Here is a 20,865-nt window from a genome sequence, read left to right as displayed (position 1 = left end):
ACAAAACAGCTGCATTTTGAGTGTGAACAGGAGACGGCGTTGTGCGCCGACTACTCCCGATTCGTACTTTGGAAATTTTTAGCATTTCGAACACTGTGCTTCCCATGATGACTCGCAGAATGGCTAACACGACTTGAGTTGAATTTGAGCAAGATACGGTCTGGTGTCACTTATGGTATTTAGGGATAGTTCAGGAGCGTGACAGACAAACTGTTTTATCATTCCCTGGAGCTATAATTTGAATGGCACGCCTTTCGATGCTACTTTTTTGGTTTTCATGAATACTGATATTGTGAACTTGAGTCCGCTTCATTCAAGGAGAAATAATTGAAAAGAAATACCGAAAATAAGAAAATAGGTCCAAAGGTCACCCTGTCATGGGCCGTGCCTTATGACTGGCGTCGTTTGCTGCTGAACGACAAAACGACTGCAGCATGTCGTGTCGTACGAATCGTTCAAGATTTTACAGTTCATCCCAGCCTTCTCGACAGGAGTTACGTCCCGTACCGTCAGCGTTCCGTCGAATGTGAACTAGGCTTTATGCATGTGAGTACACACCTGTTGCAAAAACGCAGCAGCGTGTACCACGATTCAGCAGCGTGTACCACGATTCAGCAGCGTGTACCACGATCCAGCAGCGTGTACCACGATTCAGCAGCTTGTACCACGATTCAGCAGCATGTACCACGATTCAGCAGCGTGTACCACGATTCAGCAGCGTGTACCACAATCCAGCAGCGTGTACCACGATTCAGCAGCTTGTACCACGATTCAGCAGCATGTACCACGATTCAGCAGCGTGTACCACGATTCAGCAGCGTGTACCCCGATTCAGCAGCGTGTACCACGATTCAGCAGCGTGTACCCCGATTCAGCAGCGTGTACCACGATTCAGCAGCGTGTTCCACGATTCAGCAGCGTGTACAACTCTATCCCCCACCGAAAAAAGACATCCTCTCCTGAGGATGAAAGCGAAACAAATGAAGCCCAAAAAATTGAAGAAGACGGATCGGAGAAGACAGAAAGAGGAAAGAAATGAAACTGTGAATGAGCATAAAAATGCGAGAATAAAACACAACATGTATAACCACAATTGTTGGACACGTGACGAGTAGCCGCACGCTGGACTCCGCGCCGCTGCCGGGAGCGGTGAGACCGACGGCACTCACGGACCGAGAAGACAGTGGCAGCAGAACTGGGTATCCAGGCATCTTGCAGCACAAGACGCACACTTGACAGTTGACCGAAAACCCACAACACAGCCAATGGGGTTACGAAAACTCACAGAGAGACAAAAAAGCACACAGAAATAGACATGGACTGACACAAACATCTCAACCATCGCCGAAATTCAGAAAAGAAAACCAAACGAAGGAATGGATGAACAGCAAGGAAGAACACGTCTACAGAAACAGGAACAATTAATCAGTGAAGATACCAGATACCACGCAAACAAATCGGTTACCAATACGCATAAAATATACTAAACAAAAAATCACACGGCGCTGCCCTGAATGTTTCTTTTGTTGACGCCATTCAGTTCAGTTCTTATGTATGTGTGTATGTAAAGAGTACAATCAGTGGTTCACACACACACACACACACACACACACACACACACACACACACACACACACACACACACACACACACACACACACACACACACACACACACACGCGCGCGCGCGCGTGCACACACACACACACACACACAAACGCACGCACGCACAGACACACACAAACACAAACACACACGCATGCACAGACACACACACACACACACACACACACACACACACACTATCTACATTTAGGAATATACTTGTCAACATATCATCACAGTACATCTGTACAATGATATACCATCAAACAATTTGTTCTTTTTCCTCTTTCCTGTCCTGTGTTTCACCACAGTTGATGTTGCTACTATGCGTGCAGGCAGCAACACAGCTAACGATGGCACAGTGACATGTAATATACTGTTAGTGAATGATGATGGAGCAGACAATGGTGGGCACATTCAACGTCTTAAACAACATCTGCACAGAGTGAATACACATCTGTGCAAGACCACCGCTGATCATTCAGATCTAACTTGCTTGTCCGGCGATGTCAAGGATTGCTTCGTGCCCATGCAGGCTCTGACGGAGAAAGATGCTCTGCAGCTGACGTATCGTGCGCAACAAGCTGCAACTCGCCGTGTCACTGGAAGACAGCCAATATCTGACCGTACACCAGGCGTTGCTATCCCAGGAACTAAACAAGATAAGAGTGGCAAAGTGGAAGGAGGAAGGCAGTTTGTTCTGTCCAGCGCTAAGCAGCTCTTGTCTGATCCCCATTATTATGAAGGTGTAACTAGCGCTGGCAAAAGTGGTGCTGGTGTTGGTGGTGGTGATGACACAGTTGACGAAGACATTCTGGAAAGTTGCATCGTAATTGGGAACGCTGGGCAGGGAAAGACAACACTGAGCAAACGAGTCATTGCCGACATCATGGAGACAACGACTGGAAATCTGGCAAAGATTGAATTCATTTTCTACGTGCCATGCCGTGATTTGACACGTACACAGTCGACTGATTGGTTTGTATTTCTTGGTTTGGACAAGTTGGGCATCAGTAAACCGGAGCAATCTACCTTGCTAAGGTACCTAACAGAGCATTCTGACCAGGTATTGATCGTTATTGATGGCATCGACGAACTTGGCAGTGGTGGGTTTGGCAAAGGATCAGCAGCCCAAGCTGTAATATTGAGGAGCAGCAGCAGTAACCATTCACTACTACCTGATGCTATTGTAGTCGCAACTAGCCGACCGTGTGATGAAGCGTATCACCATATCCAGAATTTCCGCTTACGTTTCCGACTTCTCGGCTTCTCGACAGATCAGCTCGTTGCGTACTGCTCAAGACAGCTCGGAGAGGAGGTTGCCAAGAAGTGTATTACAGAGCTCTCACAGCCGACCAACTGTCTGCTGAAGGAAGCCATTCGACAATCTCCACTCCTATGTGCTCTGCTCGTTCAGCAATATCCCATCAACAACTCTCTACCCTCCAGTGTGACACTTTTCTACGACCACTACTTACGCTCCTCAGTCGCAAAGCTGGAAAAGCGACGAGGAAAGTTTGGTCAAGTACGGCTTGCACATGACGTCATCAGTCACTGCAGTGGTGGCCGGCACTTCAGTTGTGGTGATCTTGTCAGTATCCCCGTGGTAATAGAACATCATTTGGAGCGCTATGTGAAGGAGACAAGCAACAATGATGAGGAGTGTGATCACCATGCTGTGGAGCTAGTCAAGGCATTGCACAATCTCTACACAATGTGTCTTGCAACATATCAAAGGGGCATGGCTACGTTTACATCCACGCTGTCAACCCTCCACCAGTCCATTTGTCAAGATCTCGGCTTACTGCTCAACCCTGGTATGCATCCGTCGTTCGTCGGTTCCACTCAGACTGTGTCCTTGACTCACTTGACACTGCAAGAGTGGTGTGCATCGAGATGCATTATTTCTTCTGACTCGTGCGCAGACATCATCCGCAGGTGCATCAACACTGTCGGCACAGACTTGAACACACTTGTCTTCTGGCAGTTTGTCTTTGGAGCACTGAAGCCAGACCTTCTTTGTCCATCATTGCCGGCTCTACAGTCTGAAAACAGCATCAGTGATCATACTGTCAAGAGCAAGAAGAAGATGCTTCTGTTCATGATGAGATGTTTGATGGAAAACAGCATTTCACTCCAACATAACCGCGCTCTTGGAAATCCCAATCAGGACACTGACATAATCACCCATAGCTGCTATGCTATGTCAGCCAACCTCCTGGCCAGTGATGGAATTGATGTTAGTGGAATCCACCTTGAAGTTGTTGATGTGATGGCCGTACATACGGTTTTGGAGCTTGTAGACCATGTAAAGTCTCTGGATCTCAGCCATTGTAATCTGTCAGGTGACAGTGTCATTTTGCTATCTGACCAACTGGATAAATGCGTCAAGGTGACTTTGCGTGGTGCCAATCTCACTGCAGCACCATTGGCAAGCATATCAAGCACACTGTCTAGATCAACACGGCGTACCGTCCAGGTTCTTGACATTAGCAACATAAGGTTGACCAGTGGATCTGCAGATGGAGCAGCACTTGCTGGATGTGTAAAACACCCAAGTCTTACGTACCTGAATGCAATACAAACTGAACTTGGCAATGATGGTCTGGCAGCATTTGTGAGCAACTTGGCTCCGTGTAACCATCTCACACATCTATCACTGGCATGGTGTAGTCTGGATAGTGGATGTGGATCTGACCTGGCAACACTGGTCACACAGTTACCACGCCTTATGAGTCTATGGCTGGCTGACAACTCACTCTCCAACGGTGACGTGTCATGTGTACTATCCAGTCTCCATTCTCATGATACCATACAGCATCTCTTCTTCGAGAACACCAGACTGACTGATGAGCTAGCCGCTAGTGTTGTTGACTTTCTGCAAGCTCGTCGCGGTCGTGAGCACACTGGGAATGTCAGCACAACACTACCACCATGCAGGGTTTATCTGACCGGCAGTGGTGTAACAATCCGTCTTCTACAGGAAGTGGCTACGTCTAGTCAATGTGGTGGTGACGTAATCGACATTGGCAGCCGCTATGCTACTGGTACTTTAGTACAGACTGAGTCGATTGATCATCTAGTCAATCTATGCGGTGGTAACCTTCAGGGTCAGGTTGATGACTCCATGATGTCATCACTTGGTCAGTACCTTGCAACCAACACTGACCTTGACCTACTGGACGTAGCACAGTGTAACATCACCGATGCTGGAGCAACTGCTCTGGCAACATCTGGCCTTGCTCACAACACAGTGCTGAAATACCTTAGGCTGTACAGGAATAGGATACAGCTATCTGGTGTTGTGAGTATACTACAAGCAGTGACATCGCCACAATCACATGTCAGTGCATTGAATCTGGAGGACAACCCAGTGTTTCATGATATACAGCCCAGTCATGCTGATTGCAGACTGCTATGCCAGCTTCTCTCTAGATTCCACCGGCTGCGCTTCATTTCAATTGTCCGGACGGGCATGAGTGATGAAGTTGGTGCAAGTATCCTACACTCTCTCCATCATCATACAGGTATTGAATGGATGGATATGGCAAACAATGAGATTGGTGATGCCACAGTGCATGCCCTTGTGGATACGATGAGGAAGAACACAAGCTTGAGGTTGATCAGCCTCGAGTACTGCAAGATCACCGATGATAGCATTCAAGCCATGCTGCAGTCACCAGGCATCATGGGAATGGAGGGTGTACACTTGTACGGGAACCCATGCTCTATGGACAAGCTTCGACCTCCATTGTACAATTCCGTGCATCGGTATGGCAAGTTTACTGTCCTGGAGTTCATCTCGGATTGATTGCAGGAAGACGTTGCACAACATCAGCATATTCCCAGGTATGTGTTGTACAGTAGTAGATGTACCGTGTTGATATACTTTCTAAAGGCAAGTCATTTCTTTGTGGGTTGAATTTGTATACGGGAATGACTGCACTGCCTACGAACTGCCTGTCTTTCCAGAAAGCCTCGCAGGCACGTAGCACCGTATCTCAAAATTCGCGAACAACTTGGAGCAGCTAGGGTTTGCCGAACCATATCCGCAAAACGCCCAAAACAGCCGATGAAAAACAGCCGATGAAAAACAGCCGATGAAAAACAGCCGATGAAAAACAGCCGATGAAAAACAGCCGATGAAAAACAGCCGATGAAAAACAGCCGATGAAAAACAGCCGATGAAAAACAGCCGATGAAAAACAGCCGATGAAAAACAGCCGATGAAAAACAGCCGATGAAAAACAGCCGATGAAAAACAGCCGATGAAAAACAGCCGATGAAAAACAGCCGATGAAAAACAGCCGATGAAAAACAGCCGATGAAAAACAGCCGATGAAAAACAGCCGATGAAAAACAGCCGATGAAAAACAGCCGATGAAAAACAGCCGATGAAAAACAGCCGATGAAAAACAGCCGATGAAAAACAGCCGATGAAAAACAGCCGATGAAAAACAGCCGATGAAAAACAGCCGATGAAAAACAGCCGATGAAAAACAGCCGATGAAAAACAGCCGATGAAAAACAGCCGATGAAAAACAGCCGATGAAAAACAGCCGATGAAAAACAGCCGATGAAAAACAGCCGATGAAAAACAGCCGATGAAAAACAGCCGATGAGAAACAGCCGATGAGAAACAGCCGATGAGAAACAGCCGATGAAAAACAGCCGATGAAAAACAGCCGATGAAAAACAGCCGATGAAAAACAGCCGATGAAAAACAGCCGATGAAAAACAGCCGATGAAAAACAGCCGATGAAAAACAGCCGATGAAAAACAGCCGATGAAAAACAGCCGATGAAAAACAGCCGATGAAAAACAGCCGATGAAAAACAGCCGATGAAAAACAGCCGATGAAAAACAGCCGATGAAAAACAGCCGATGAAAAACAGCCGATGAAAAACAGCCGATGAGAAACAGCCGATGAGAAACAGCCGATGAGAAACAGCCGATGAGAAACAGCCGATGAGAAACAGCCGATGAGAAACAGCCGATGAAAAACAGCCGATGAAAAACAGCCGATGAAAAACAGCCGATGAAAAACAGCCGATGAAAAACAGCCGATGAAAAACAGCCGATGAAAAACAGCCGATGAAAAACAGCCGATGAAAAACAGCCGATGAAAAACAGCCGATGAAAAACAGCCGATGAAAAACAGCCGATGAAAAACAGCCGATGAAAAACAGCCGATGAAAAACAGCCGATGAAAAACAGCCGATGAAAAACAGCCGATGAAAAACAGCCGATGAAAAACAGCCGATGAAAAACAGCCGATGAAAAACAGCCGATGAAAAACAGCCGATGAAAAACAGCCGATGAAAAACAGCCGATGAAAAACAGCCGATGAAAAACAGCCGATGAAAAACAGCCGATGAAAAACAGCCGATGAAAAACAGCCGATGAAAAACAGCCGATGAAAAACAGCCGATGAAAAACAGCCGATGAAAAACAGCCGATGAAAAACAGCCGATGAAAAACAGCCGATGAAAAACAGCCGATGAAAAACAGCCGATGAAAAACAGCCGATGAAAAACAGCCGATGAAAAACAGCCGATGAAAAACAGCCGATGAAAAACAGCCGATGAAAAACAGCCGATGAAAAACAGCCGATGAAAAACAGCCGATGAAAAACAGCCGATGAAAAACAGCCGATGAAAAACAGCCGATGAAAAACAGCCGATGAAAAACAGCCGATGAAAAACAGCCGATGAAAAACAGCCGATGAAAAACAGCCGATGAAAAACAGCCGATGAAAAACAGCCGATGAAAAACAGCCGATGAAAAACAGCCGATGAAAAACAGCCGATGAAAAACAGCCGATGAAAAACAGCCGATGAAAAACAGCCGATGAAAAACAGCCGATGAAAAACAGCCGATGAAAAACAGCCGATGAAAAACAGCCGATGAAAAACAGCCGATGAAAAACAGCCGATGAAAAACAGCCGATGAAAAACAGCCGATGAAAAACAGCCGATGAAAAACAGCCGATGAAAAACAGCCGATGAAAAACAGCCGATGAAAAACAGCCGATGAAAAACAGCCGATGAAAAACAGCCGATGAAAAACAGCCGATGAAAAACAGCCGATGAAAAACAGCCGATGAAAAACAGCCGATGAAAAACAGCCGATGAAAAACAGCCGATGAAAAACAGCCGATGAAAAACAGCCGATGAAAAACAGCCGATGAAAAACAGCCGATGAAAAACAGCCGATGAAAAACAGCCGATGAAAAACAGCCGATGAAAAACAGCCGATGAAAAACAGCCGATGAAAAACAGCCGATGAAAAACAGCCGATGAGAAACAGCCGATGAGAAACAGCCGATGAGAAACAGCCGATGAGAAACAGCCGATGAGAAACAGCCGATGAGAAACAGCCGATGAGAAACAGCCGATGAGAAACAGCCGATGAGAAACAGCCGATGAGAAACAGCCGATGAGAAACAGCCGATGAGAAACAGCCGATGAAAAACAGCCGATGAAAAACAGCCGATGAAAAACAGCCGATGAAAAACAGCCGATGAAAAACAGCCGATGAAAAACAGCCGATGAAAAACAGCCGATGAAAAACAGCCGATGAAAAACAGCCGATGAAAAACAGCCGATGAAAAACAGCCGATGAAAAACAGCCGATGAAAAACAGCCGATGAAAAACAGCCGATGAAAAACAGCCGATGAAAAACAGCCGATGAAAAACAGCCGATGAAAAACAGCCGATGAAAAACAGCCGATGAAAAACAGCCGATGAAAAACAGCCGATGAAAAACAGCCGATGAAAAACAGCCGATGAAAAACAGCCGATGAAAAACAGCCGATGAAAAACAGCCGATGAAAAACAGCCGATGAAAAACAGCCGATGAAAAACAGCCGATGAAAAACAGCCGATGAAAAACAGCCGATGAAAAACAGCCGATGAAAAACAGCCGATGAAAAACAGCCGATGAAAAACAGCCGATGAAAAACAGCCGATGAAAAACAGCCGATGAAAAACAGCCGATGAAAAACAGCCGATGAAAAACAGCCGATGAAAAACAGCCGATGAAAAACAGCCGATGAAAAACAGCCGATGAAAAACAGCCGATGAAAAACAGCCGATGAAAAACAGCCGATGAAAAACAGCCGATGAAAAACAGCCGATGAAAAACAGCCGATGAAAAACAGCCGATGAAAAACAGCCGATGAAAAACAGCCGATGAAAAACAGCCGATGAAAAACAGCCGATGAAAAACAGCCGATGAAAAACAGCCGATGAAAAACAGCCGATGAAAAACAGCCGATGAAAAACAGCCGATGAAAAACAGCCGATGAAAAACAGCCGATGAAAAACAGCCGATGAAAAACAGCCGATGAAAAACAGCCGATGAAAAACAGCCGATGAAAAACAGCCGATGAAAAACAGCCGATGAAAAACAGCCGATGAAAAACAGCCGATGAAAAACAGCCGATGAAAAACAGCCGATGAAAAACAGCCGATGAAAAACAGCCGATGAAAAACAGCCGATGAAAAACAGCCGATGAAAAACAGCCGATGAAAAACAGCCGATGAAAAACAGCCGATGAAAAACAGCCGATGAAAAACAGCCGATGAAAAACAGCCGATGAAAAACAGTGTGTTAAAAGTAGCAGTGTTCACCTTAGTTACGTTACGGGTTCATTCAATGCATGTCTCAATGCGTGTCTGTATGCATGTCTGTATGCATGTCTGTATGCATGTCTGTATGCGTGTCTGTATGCATGTCTGTATGCGTGTCTGTATGCATGTCTGTATGCGTGTCTGTATGCGTGTCTGTATGCGTGTCTGTATGCGTGTCTGTATGCGTGTCTGTATGCATGTCTGTATGCGTGTCTGTATGCGTGTCTGTATGCGTGTCTGTATGCATGTCTGTATGCGTGTCTGTATGCATGTCTGTATGCGTGTCTGTATGCGTGTCTGTATGCATGTCTGTATGCATGTCTGTATGCGTGTCTGTATGCATGTCTGTATGCATGTCTGTATGCATGTCTGTATGCATGTCTGTATGCGTGTCTGTATGCATGTCTGTATGCGTGTGTGTATGCGTGTCTGTATGCATGTCTGTATGCGTGTCTGTATGCGTGTCTGTATGCATGTCTGTATGCATGTCTGTATGCGTGGAGTATTAAACAAAAAGCTTCGAAAGGCGTGCCATTCAAATTATAGCTCCAGGGAATGATAAAACAGTTCGTCTGCCACGCTCCTGAACTATCCCAAAATACCATAAGTGACACCAGACCGTATGAGTAGACGGTGAACCTCTTTCAGTAGTCTATGTATGGTGTTATGGCAAATCACTGCCGCTAGCCTTTGGGTGTCATTACGTTCATGGTAATTCCAATGCATGCCCGCATCAACGTGCCCTTCTTTGGTGTCAGTTATGCTGTGTGCACGCGTAGAGGTGATACATTTATTGTTCCTGTGTGGACCAGTCTAATCATAATTATTCCTGGCTGTTCTTTTGTGCTATTCATGCTATTCATGATGCATGTAGTAGTAGTAGTGCATCGTGTTGTGTTGTTATGCATGTCTCATGTGCCGTTTCCCGCGCGCGCGTGAAACCGACTTCGCGGCTTGTAGTTTCTGTGCATAATTAGTTGAGTCGGCGTCTTGTTGTTTGGACTGGAGACTACACCGAGTTGTGTTCTTTTCGTTGTTTCAGTCAGTTACAGCTTGCAGTTATTCCTCTCGTGTAGTTCAGTTGCTTTACTAGTGTCTCATCCTGAAGTAAAGATTATTCGTTATTATCTCTGTGAGTCAGATCCCTCTCTCGTCTAATGGTAGCAGAGGATGGTTATCTTCACCTAGTCGGAAGTCCATCGGAGCGAGATGTCTGAACACAGCGACGATATCAGTCACGAGCGGAACAGGGTCACGGTAGGCGATGATGTTGGGCCTGGTCATGATGTTGAGCCTGGCGATTATGTTGAGCCTGGCGATTATGTTGAGCCTGGTAATACGGACGGCCAGGAAGAGCAAGTCAACGATGCTGTGACCTCGGCATCTGCAGACATGAGAGTGGCAAAAATTCAAATGAAACGGCGCTTGACGTCGCGGCGACGAGGCTTGATTTTGCAGATCCGTGACGAGAAGTTGAGTTTGGATGCCGTGAGAGACGAATTCGAGGCAGTGCAATGGTTCGCCAACGAGGTGAATCAGGTGTTGGAGTCACTGGTGACGTGTTTTCAAGCCGAGAAAAAAGGCAAAGCAGTCGACGCAGCAATAACGGAGCTGGAGGAAGTGGCAGAAGCAATGGCGCACCTGGAGCAGCAGGTGGAGATGTACGAGGAGCAACAAAATATTCGTGCGCGTCATTCCGCAGGGTTCAGTCAGTACCACCCTGTTATGCCAGCAAGCTTCAACGCTGCTCACGACCCATTAGGTGGGGTGTCAGGAACTGCTCAGTCTGCGAGTTCTGCACAGTCCGCTAGACCGTCTTCCGCGCCTGGTGGCGTCAGTGCGGACTTCACTCCTGTCACAAGCAACACGGACACATCTGCAGCAAGCAACACATTCAGCACCAACAGGCCTGTCAGTGCCAGTGTCTCAAGTAAAAGCGCAATCACCTCACTTTCTTCGTCTGTAGGTGCACCCACAAGCTCCAGCTCTACTCCACCAGTCAGTGTGAGTGCAAGGAGCAGTCACCACTCGAGTTCTAGTACCAGTAGTAGCCATAGCATCAGTTCCCGCACAAGTAGCAGTGCGCCAGCAGCAGCAGCAGCAGCAGGCCCCACAGTGCCACTGAGTCAGGCCAGCAACACCAGCGCACCTGTAGCTGTACAAGCAACCAATAGCAATGTACTGCCCAGGCAATCAGCCCCTGTTCACTCCAGCAGGGTACACACAGCAGTCATGAGTGGAAGTAGCCAGAGACCAGCCCATACATTACACCAGTCTGTGGCCGCCGTCCCATTTGTACCTAGAGCCAGTTTCAGGCCTACACAGAGTGTGGCACATGGCCATGGCGGCAGCTACAATGGTCTACCAGTACCAACTCCATCGAGACCATCTAGTTTTGCTGCACCACCAGCTGGAGCCGCAGACGTCTTCAGCAAAATGAGAAGCATTTCAATACCCGTGTTCGATGGTGATAAGCGTGCCTATGAGTTATGGAAGGCCACGTTCTTGGCTTGCGTGGACAGTGCGCCAATCAGCCCAACCCTGAAGCTGTTGCAGCTACGACAGTATGTAGCGGGAGAAGCGCTAAGATGCATCGAGCGGCTAGGGTACGCCCCGGACTCATACCACAAGGCAATGGAACGCCTGGAACGGAAATTCGGAGGTACGCGGCGCCAAGTGATGGTGTACTTAGATGAACTGGAACGATTCAAGCCATTGCACGGAGATCGAGTCAACGCACAAGATCTGGAACAGTTCTCAGATTTGTTGGAAGTAGCCGTGACCAACTTGAAAGCAGCGGGTCGCCAATCGGAGCTAGAGGTGGGCACTCTGTACGCGCGAATCCAGCAGAAGCTGCCAGAAGACCTGCTGACAAGATACCATAGGTGGCTCTATGAGCATCAGCGCCCAGAAGGGGTGGAGGCGTTGCTCGAGTGGGTCAATCTCGAGGCCGACTTTCACATTACCGCCAATGAAGCCATCGCAGGCCTAGCACCTGGTCGCCATAGACATGGCCGAGAGCGCCCAGCAGCCCGAGGCCACTCATTCCATGCAGCAGAGTCACCCAATCCGACACCGGCAGCGTGTCCAGTATGCTCCCAGGACCATCAAGTGTGGACATGCAAAGAGTTCAAGGAAATGGATGTGGACAAGCGTTGGAAAGTGGCGAAAACACATCGGCTCTGCTATCGCTGTCTGGGCAAGGGCCACCGAGGTGCTGACTGCCAGCGGAAGAGAAAGTGTGGCGTAGACAAGTGCAGCGATACCCACAACTATCTGCTTCACAGGGCAGTAGCCATTGACACGTCTAGAGCCAGAAATGGCACGGAAAGGGGTCGTACCAGTGAGACAGCCAGAACCACAACCACTGCTAACATCGGAGCAGGCGCCAGACCGTTGTCACTGAGAACCTTGCCGGTCGTTTTACGAAACGGTGACCGCAACCTCAGGGTGAATGCGCTGTTGGATGATGGGAGCACCCAAAGTTATGTGAACACAGAGGTAGCGGACCAGCTCAACTTGCAGGGACCCATGAAACAGGTTTCGATCAGCACCCTCAACGGAGCAGTGGAGTCTTTCGAGTCAATGCCAGTGGATCTGCTGGTAGAGAGTGTAGATGGCAAGTTCATCAGTCCGTTCTCAGCCATCACAACTAGTCACGTCACAGGCACACTGAAACCGTACGATTGGACCGTCGAGTCAAGTCAGTACCATCATCTGCTGGACATACCCTTCGAACAGCCAGCAACTCGCCAGATTGATATGCTGATTGGCCTGGATCATGCCGAGCTTCACTACTCTCTGGAGGAGGTGAGGGGTGATCAGGGAGAACCGGTGGCGAGGAGAACCGCGCTAGGTTGGACCTGTGTTGGACCTGTGAGTGGAAGCTCAGATCATCACCGCACTCACTTCAGCAGAGTCGATGACGGTAATCTGGAGATGCTGGTCCGGCGTATGTGGGAGGTGGAAGAGCCTCGCCGACAGAGCCCGCTTGCAGCAAATGACTGCCAAACTCTTGCAGATGCAGAGGCAGCAACAAAGTACTGCAACGGCAGGTACACCGTCAAGCTGCCTTGGAAGAGAAGCCCGCCAGAGGAGAACGGTAGCTACGAGATGGCACTGAAGAGACTGCGCTCGACAGAGAAACGCCTCCACAAGGAACCAGAAGTAGCAAAGGAGTACTGCCGTGTACTGCAGCATCATGTGAACACTGGATACGTGACTGCAGTAAAGCTCGAGTCAACAGGTGGTTGGTACCTCCCGCACTTTCCAGTCACCAGACCAGATGCAACAACAACTAAAGTGAGGGTGGTCTTTGACGCATCAGCCAAATGCAAAGGAGCAAGCCTGAACGACTACCTCCACCCAGGACCGAAGCTGCAGAGAGAGCTACCGCACATATTGCTGCGATTCAGGGCAAAGCCAGTTGCTATCGTGGCCGATGTAGCAGAGATGTACCTCCAGATCGAGCTGTCTGAAGATGATCAGAAATTTCATCGTTTTCTGTGGCGGGACTTGGATGCGTCAAAGGAGCCAGTCGCCTACCAGTACCAACGGGTGGTGTTTGGCGTGAATTCGTCCCCATTCCTAGCACAAATGGTGTCTCAGAAACATGCTGAGCAGCTAAAAGAAGATTTCCCACGTGCTGCAGAAGCGGTGTTGAAGTCGACTTATATGGACGACACTATGGATTCAACCGACGATGACAAGGATGCCATCAAACTGTACCAGGACCTGAGTGAGCTGTGGCACCGTGCCGGAATGCATCCTCGCAAGTGGATTTCGAACAGCACCGAGCTACTCCAACTGATCCCACCGGAAGATCGTGCCAAGCAGGTGAATCTTCAGGATAGTATTCTGCCGTCAACCAAAGCGCTTGGTGTGCAGTGGGATGCAGAGACGGATGTCTTTACGTTCAGGTGTCGAGCACCAAGTTACTCAGTCCTGACCAAGCGGACCTTTCTGAAGATTCTGGCGACTCTGTTCGACCCGCTGGGGTTCGTCTTGCCCTTCGTGATGAGCGGCCGCATCCTGTTCCAGGAAATGTGGGTCGATGGTATTCAGTGGGATGAGCCACTGCAAGATGATCTACTTGCCCGAGCAGTGCAATGGTGTGATGAATTCGAGAAGCTAGAAGCCGTGGCTGTGCCCCGTTGTTTGAGACTGTCAAACACAGAAGCGATCATTGCCACGGAACTGCACATCTTCAGCGACGCATCGCAAGACGCATACGGAGCAGTCGCCTACCTCCGTCACAGCTACGAATCCGGGGCTGTGACCTGTCGCCCGGTGGCAAGTAAAGGCAAGGTAGCTCCGATAAAAAGCACCAGCATCCCGCGTTTGGAGCTGACTGCGGCGGTAGTTGCAGTAGATTTGGCTGTGTCAGTGGGTGAAGTGCTGGCTATACCCGAGAGCAGTTGGCATTGGTGGACGGATAGCATGAACGTCTTGTGGTGGGTGCGCAATCGAAGTCGCCAGTTCAAGCCATTCATTGCCAACAGAGTGGCAGAGATTCAAGCCTCAAGTCAACCAGGTCAGTGGCACTACGTCCCGACAGAGTGCAATCCTGCAGATGTGGTTTCCCGTGGGTCCAGTGCCGCCAAGCTTGTACAGGAGGCCCAATGGTGGAATGGACCGCAGTATCTTCTCCTTGACAAGTCCCAGTGGCCGCCACCACCCAGCAAACTCACTTGTCCTGTCGTGCCCGAGGTGAGGTCCGCATGCAAGGAAGCCACAATGAGCACAGTTGAAGGAGTGTCACTCTTCACGTTTGTGAGCAAAGATTGGAAGCTGGAACCCAGGAACTTCTCATCGTGGAGAGTCGCCTTACGTCGTCTAGCCTTGGTGCTTCGCTTTGTCAGCAACTGCCGCACCCTGGTTGATGAGAGGCAAGTCGGCAGCTTGAGCCCTGAGGAAGTGACAGACGCGGAGCTTTCCTTCATCAGAACAGCTCAACAAGAGAGCTTCCCAGAGTATGCTCTCCTGAGAAAGGGGAAGGCAATCCCAACGACCAGCAAACTGGCTAGTCTTTGTCCTCGGCTAGATGAAGATGGAGTCATGCGAGTGGAAGGACGGACCCAGAATGCAGAATTCCTACCCGAAGCAACTAAGCATCCAATCGTTCTACCACGTCACAGCTGGGTTACATACCTGATTGTCAAGGACCAACATGAGGCTGCGAACCATGCTGCTGGAGTCAACCACACGTGGTCCCTGCTGATGCAACGCTTCTGGATCATTGCGGGACGAGAAGCAGTTCGTGAGTGCGAGCAGAGGTGTACTGAATGCAGAAAGAGGAAAGCCAAACCTGTCACTCCAATCATGGCCCCTCTGCCGAAGATACGGTTAGAGTCACCGCGTCGTGCCTTCGGCCGGGTTGCTGTGGACTACGCCGGGCCATTTACGACAGTTCAGGGTCGAGGACAGAGGCGGGCAAAGAGATACCTCTGCCTCTTCACTTGTCTCACGTGCCGTGCTGTGCATTTGGAGTTGTCCTATTCCCTGGACACCAGTAGTTTCTTGAATGCCTTCGAGAGAATGAGCAACCGCCGAGGCGTGCCAGAAGAGGTCCTGTCGGACAATGGGACGAACTTTGTAGGAGGACAACGCGAGCTGAAAGAGCTAGAACAAGAACAGGCGGCGCTCCAGTTGAAGTTCCCACGTGTACGGTGGCACTTCATTCCTCCAGGTGCCCCGCATTTCGGCGGCGTTCACGAGACCATGGTCAAAGCCGCCAAGAAGGCCATTCATGCAGTTCTGAGTGATGCCAGCATCACCGATGAGGAGCTTCAGACCGCTTTCTGTAGTGCCGAGTCTCTCCTCAACTCAAGACCGCTAACAATCCCTTCTGTGGATGCCAGAGACGACTTGCCCTTGACTCCGAACCACTTCTTGGTTGGACGTGTGGAGCAGTTCTCCATCGGCACAAGCAGTGACGATTACCGCCTACAACAAAGATGGAGGAGAGTGCAAGAACTTGTCACACACTTCTGGCACCGTTGGATGAAAGAGTGGGTCCCCGGACTGAATCGCCGTGCTAAGTGGTCCGCCGAGGAAAGGAACATGGCAGTTGGAGATATCGTCCTGGTGATCACGGCAGATACGCCACGGGGTAAATGGCCCCTTGGAAGAGTGACGGAAGTGATGCCAGGTCAAGACGGCACCGTGCGTGTGGCAAGAGTGCTAGTTGGCGGGAAGACAGTGACCAGGCCTGTGGTGCGACTGTGCCCAGTTGTCACGGTGGGCGTCGCTGGACCTGATGATAGTGAGGACTGATTCTGAATCGCCCTAGCATGCTTACCGGCTGGATGTGTCTCTCTTGTGCATCAGTCGTCCGTTTTTGCAGCCATTTATGTTTCTGTACAGCTAGCTCATAGCTCGTTACGTTTCGTTTTCTTTTCTGATAGTTCATTTTAGTTGTATCAACGTTGATACTTACCGGTAGTTGTATCAAGGAGGGTGGAATGAGTAGACGGTGAACCTCTTTCAGTAGTCTATGTATGGTGTTATGGCAAATCACTGCCGCTAGCCTTTGGGTGTCATTACGTTCATGGTAATTCCAATGCATGCCCGCATCAACGTGCTTCTTTGGTGTCAGTTATGCTGTGTGCCCGCGTAGAGGTGATACATTTATTGTTCCTGTGTGGACCAGTCTAATCATAATTATTCCTGGCTGTTCTTTTGTGCTATTCATGCTATTCATGATGCATGTAGTAGTAGTAGTGCATCGTGTTGTGTTGTTATGCATGTCTCATGTGCCGTTTCCCGCGCGCGCGCGTGAAACCGACTTCGCGGCTTGTAGTTTCTGTGCATAATTAGTTGAGTCGGCGTCTTGTTGTTTGGACTGGAGACTACACCGAGTTGTGTTCTTTTCGTTGTTTCAGTCAGTTACAGCTTGCAGTTATTCCTCTCGTGTAGTTCAGTTGCTTTACTAGTGTCTTATCCTGAAGTAAAGATTATTCGTTATTATCTCTGTGAGTCAGATCCCTCTCTCGTCTACCGTATCTTGCAAAAATTCAACTCAAGTCGTGTTAGCCATTCTGCGAGTTATCATGGGAAGCACAGTGTTCGAAATGCTAAAACTTTCCAAGTACGAATCGGGAGTAGTCGGCGCACGACGCCGTCTCCTGTTCACACTCAAAATGCAGCCGTTTTGTACGCTTGCGTCCCCGTCTACGGTATGAAAAGTCGGATCGATCCAACTCTTCTCGTCGCTTCCCGATCCGTACGGCAGTACGGTTGCATTCCCGTTCCTGGTGTTCACATTGGACGCCGTCAGACTGTCCCGTCGACCCTTACTACGTCGCGTGCCGAATGTGAACTAGGCTTTAATTCTATGTTACGTGTCAGACATTATCTGGAAAAGACATTCAGGTGGGCGGGAAAATAATCAAAAACAGAGGAAAACCAAAACCACGTAGGGAGCAACAAACAATTCCTAAATTGTTTTGGTGGGAAATTTGCTTTTTGTGAAATGCTGTGCTATGCTGTGCAATGCTGTTCAATCCTGGCACGAAACACGATCATACGCGTAGGTGGTGTAGTCTGTGTTCTCAATTCCTGATCGTGTGTCCAGCACAATACATCTTGTCAATGCTCCCGTTATTATTGTGTGCGGTTGGTGTGCATGTGTGTGTGTGTGTGTGTGTGTGTGTGTGTGTGTGTGTGTGTGTATGTGTATGTGCATGTGTGTGTGTGTGTGTATGTGTATGTGTATTATGTGTTCTTTACACTCTTTCTATCACATCCAGTCATTGCTCAAAGAGTTGTCGAGGACAGAGCTGACGTAATGTTCAAGTTTGATCTACAGACCAACAGTCAATGATTGCACAACTTCCAGAATGGCGTATGTGCAGACAGTGACATCTCAGGTGTGAGTGTGTGTGTGTGTGTGTGTGTGTGTGTGTGTGTGTGTGTGTGTGTGTGCGTGTGTGTGCATGTGTGTGCATATGTGTGTGTGTGTGTGCATGTGTGTGTGGGTGGGTGGATTCGTGTGTGCGTGCATGCGTGTGTGTGTGTGTGGTGTGTGTGTGTGTGTGTGTGTAACGGAAGACTTGGTCGGATAGTAACGATGCCGACACTCTCCTCGTCGCCCCCACCTCGGAGTGCTTTGCAAGGCCTTGCAAGCCCGCTAGTGGAGCAAACTACAGCACGAAGACGATGATTTAGAATGACTCTGAGCATTGGCTCATGAAATGTTCGCTCTGTTGTGGAGAGTGATGCACCAGTTCAAGCGGCAGCCGTGAGAGGAATCGTTTCCCATGATAAGGCAGATCGCTGCCAGAGATGGCTCTCTCGAACATGGTCCCTGAGTCCCTGACCTAGTACCTCTCTCTCAACGGACTGCCGTCGCTCGCCGTTCCAGTTCTAGTCGGCCCCGCAAGGGGACACGTTACCGTAATGGCAGTGTTTACCAGGACCATGTGTGTGTGTGTGTGTGTGTGTATGTGTGTGTGTGTGTGTGTGTGTGTGCGTGCGTGCGTGCGTGTGTGTGTGCGTGCGTGTATGTGTGTGTGGGCGTGCATCACACATCACACTGAGTATTGAATTCACTTGAGTACAATGTAATTTGTGTGTGTACTGTTTTCAATGATTGTATTGTGTAGCATGCATGACTCTGCAGAAGAAACAGTTCAATGATCAGTTTTCTGCTTATTCTAGGATTTACGCATATAATTCCTCACAGTCAAGTATACACACAAGAATACATGATGTTACTGGTAGTGCAACTGCTGATGTTGCAGACAATACTTCTGTTCATACTGTTGCACACTACGTAGCTCTCCGTCACGATTCTTCTGTTGGTTTTGTTGATGTGGTTATTGTCACCAGCAAGTGCTGAGTACACTGTACAATAGTCTTATAGATATGTATATACAGTGTAATTATACTGATGGTGTTCACTGCTCTTCTGCTTCTGCTCTGATAGTCGATTGCTGATGTACGTGACTCAGGGCCGCCGGAACCGGTCCGGCTGGTCCGGCCATGGCCGGACCACTTTTCCCAGCTGGGTGGTCCACCTGATTCATGCAAAACCGGTGTAAAAAATTTTAGAGGGTCAGGACTTGGACTTGTGACAAGGATCGTTCAATGCACGACCTCACCTTCCACCAAAGCACTGCAGCATCGGTCTCTCCTCCATCCTATCGAAAAATACATACGCGAGTCAACATAATTGGAAACGAGCGAAAAGCACGAGATCGAGCGTCGATCCGGGTCGAGAGACATCTACGTGAATGCTGTACGAGGAAGCCGAAAAAATGATTGGTCTTTCGACAAAATGTGCGCACACGTAGATGTCTACACTGCATGCATGCATGTTAGAGATATCTACATACCGGTACACCCTAGCCCTGGCCGTATCAGGCCGTCAAGCGTAGCATACACGTACGTACACTGAGCTCACGATCTAATCCGGGTCCCGGGAGTCGGTTGAGGAGTCAATGAGGACAGGATGGAAGTCGACGTGAGGTCATACCGGTATACCATGTACATGTAGATCTAGTACTAGTAGTAGTAGATTCTACGCACCACCAAAACGATGCACGTCTTGACCCCAGATTTGGCTTGCCTTCGTGATCCGTGGTCAACTACTTTGGGATACTTGGGATCGTGTTTGGGCCGGAAGACTGGCCGTTGGCACGTGTAGCGTGTACACAGGTCTGCTGAGGGCAACGGAAACGTTACTTCTTGTATTGTAGGAGTAGTTTACAGCCGCGCGTGGGCAACTAACTTACTTCCTGTAGACTTTAGTTGATCTACGCGTATACGGTCTACAGGATCTAGGACTGCAATTATATCATGTCATGACACTTGCACGATACATCTGACTCCAGTCGTTCCAGCACTACGAGTGCGAGTAGTTGCAATTACAGTTCGTGTTCCGTTATCCTGATGGCGTTATGGCGTTGTCAAAACATGCCGGACCGAGCTTGAGTGCTCAGTTGGAGCGGGTTCTAGTTGTGGAGGACAAACCCTTTCAACCGCGTGACCTTTATATAATACGTTCCCTCTTGTCGCATTTGGTGTGAAGAATGTTGTGTGCCGCTCCTTTCAGCCGAGTTGGTTCTCCTCTTGGGAATGGCTACATTGGGATTCAAAGAGCGAGCGTGCGTTTTGCCATACCTGCTGCTTGGCTGTTTCGAAGAAACTTTTGATCGCTAGCTGTGCTGATGGTGCGTTTCTGACGAAGGGGTTCCAGAACTGGAAGGATGCGACAACAAGCTTCAGGAGGCACGAGTCGTCCGAGTGCCACCGCGAAGCTGTAGAACGATTGCTAACAGTACCTGCCACCACAAAAGACGTGGGTGAACTCTTGTCGTCCAAACTTGCGGAGGACAAAAGGGCTGCCCGGGAGTCCTTCCTGAAGATTCTGTCTGCTCTTCGATTCCTCGCTAGACAAGGACTTCCCATGCGTGGTGATGGTCCGCAGGAAGAAGATGGCAATTTCAGTCAGCTTCTAAAGCTCACCAGCTCCAGTGACCCAGCTTTTGCAGAGTGGTTGCAACGCAAAAGCAGCAAATACACTGGCCATGATATGCAAAATGAGATCCTGCAGGTCATGGCTCACAGGATCCTGCGTGGAATTATCGAGGAAATGCAGGGTCAGTTCTTCACAGTCATGGT

General features: G+C 48.9%; 2 protein-coding genes across 3 annotated transcripts in view; both read left to right on the top strand.

Annotated features, from left to right (window-relative positions):
• LOC135818586 (uncharacterized) overlaps positions 1 to 20,865 on the top strand; it is a 124,616-nt gene that overhangs the window by 2,572 nt on the left and 101,179 nt on the right. The gene's annotated exons all lie outside the window — the stretch shown is intronic.
• On the top strand, positions 1,931 to 19,070 carry LOC135816498 (uncharacterized). The gene is made up of 2 exons (XM_065329692.1): positions 1,931 to 5,454; positions 17,991 to 19,070. The coding sequence occupies exon 1, from the start codon at positions 1,931 to 1,933 to the stop codon at positions 5,414 to 5,416; it is 3,486 nt and encodes a 1,161-aa protein (XP_065185764.1). The 3' UTR covers positions 5,417 to 5,454; positions 17,991 to 19,070.

Source organism: Sycon ciliatum, chromosome 5 (assembly GCF_964019385.1).
Source record: "Sycon ciliatum chromosome 5, ocSycCili1.1, whole genome shotgun sequence".
Classification (NCBI taxonomy): Eukaryota; Metazoa; Porifera; class Calcarea; order Leucosolenida; family Sycettidae; genus Sycon; species Sycon ciliatum.
Note: the sequence above shows the minus strand (reverse complement) of the source record. Positions and strands in the feature narration are given on the sequence as shown.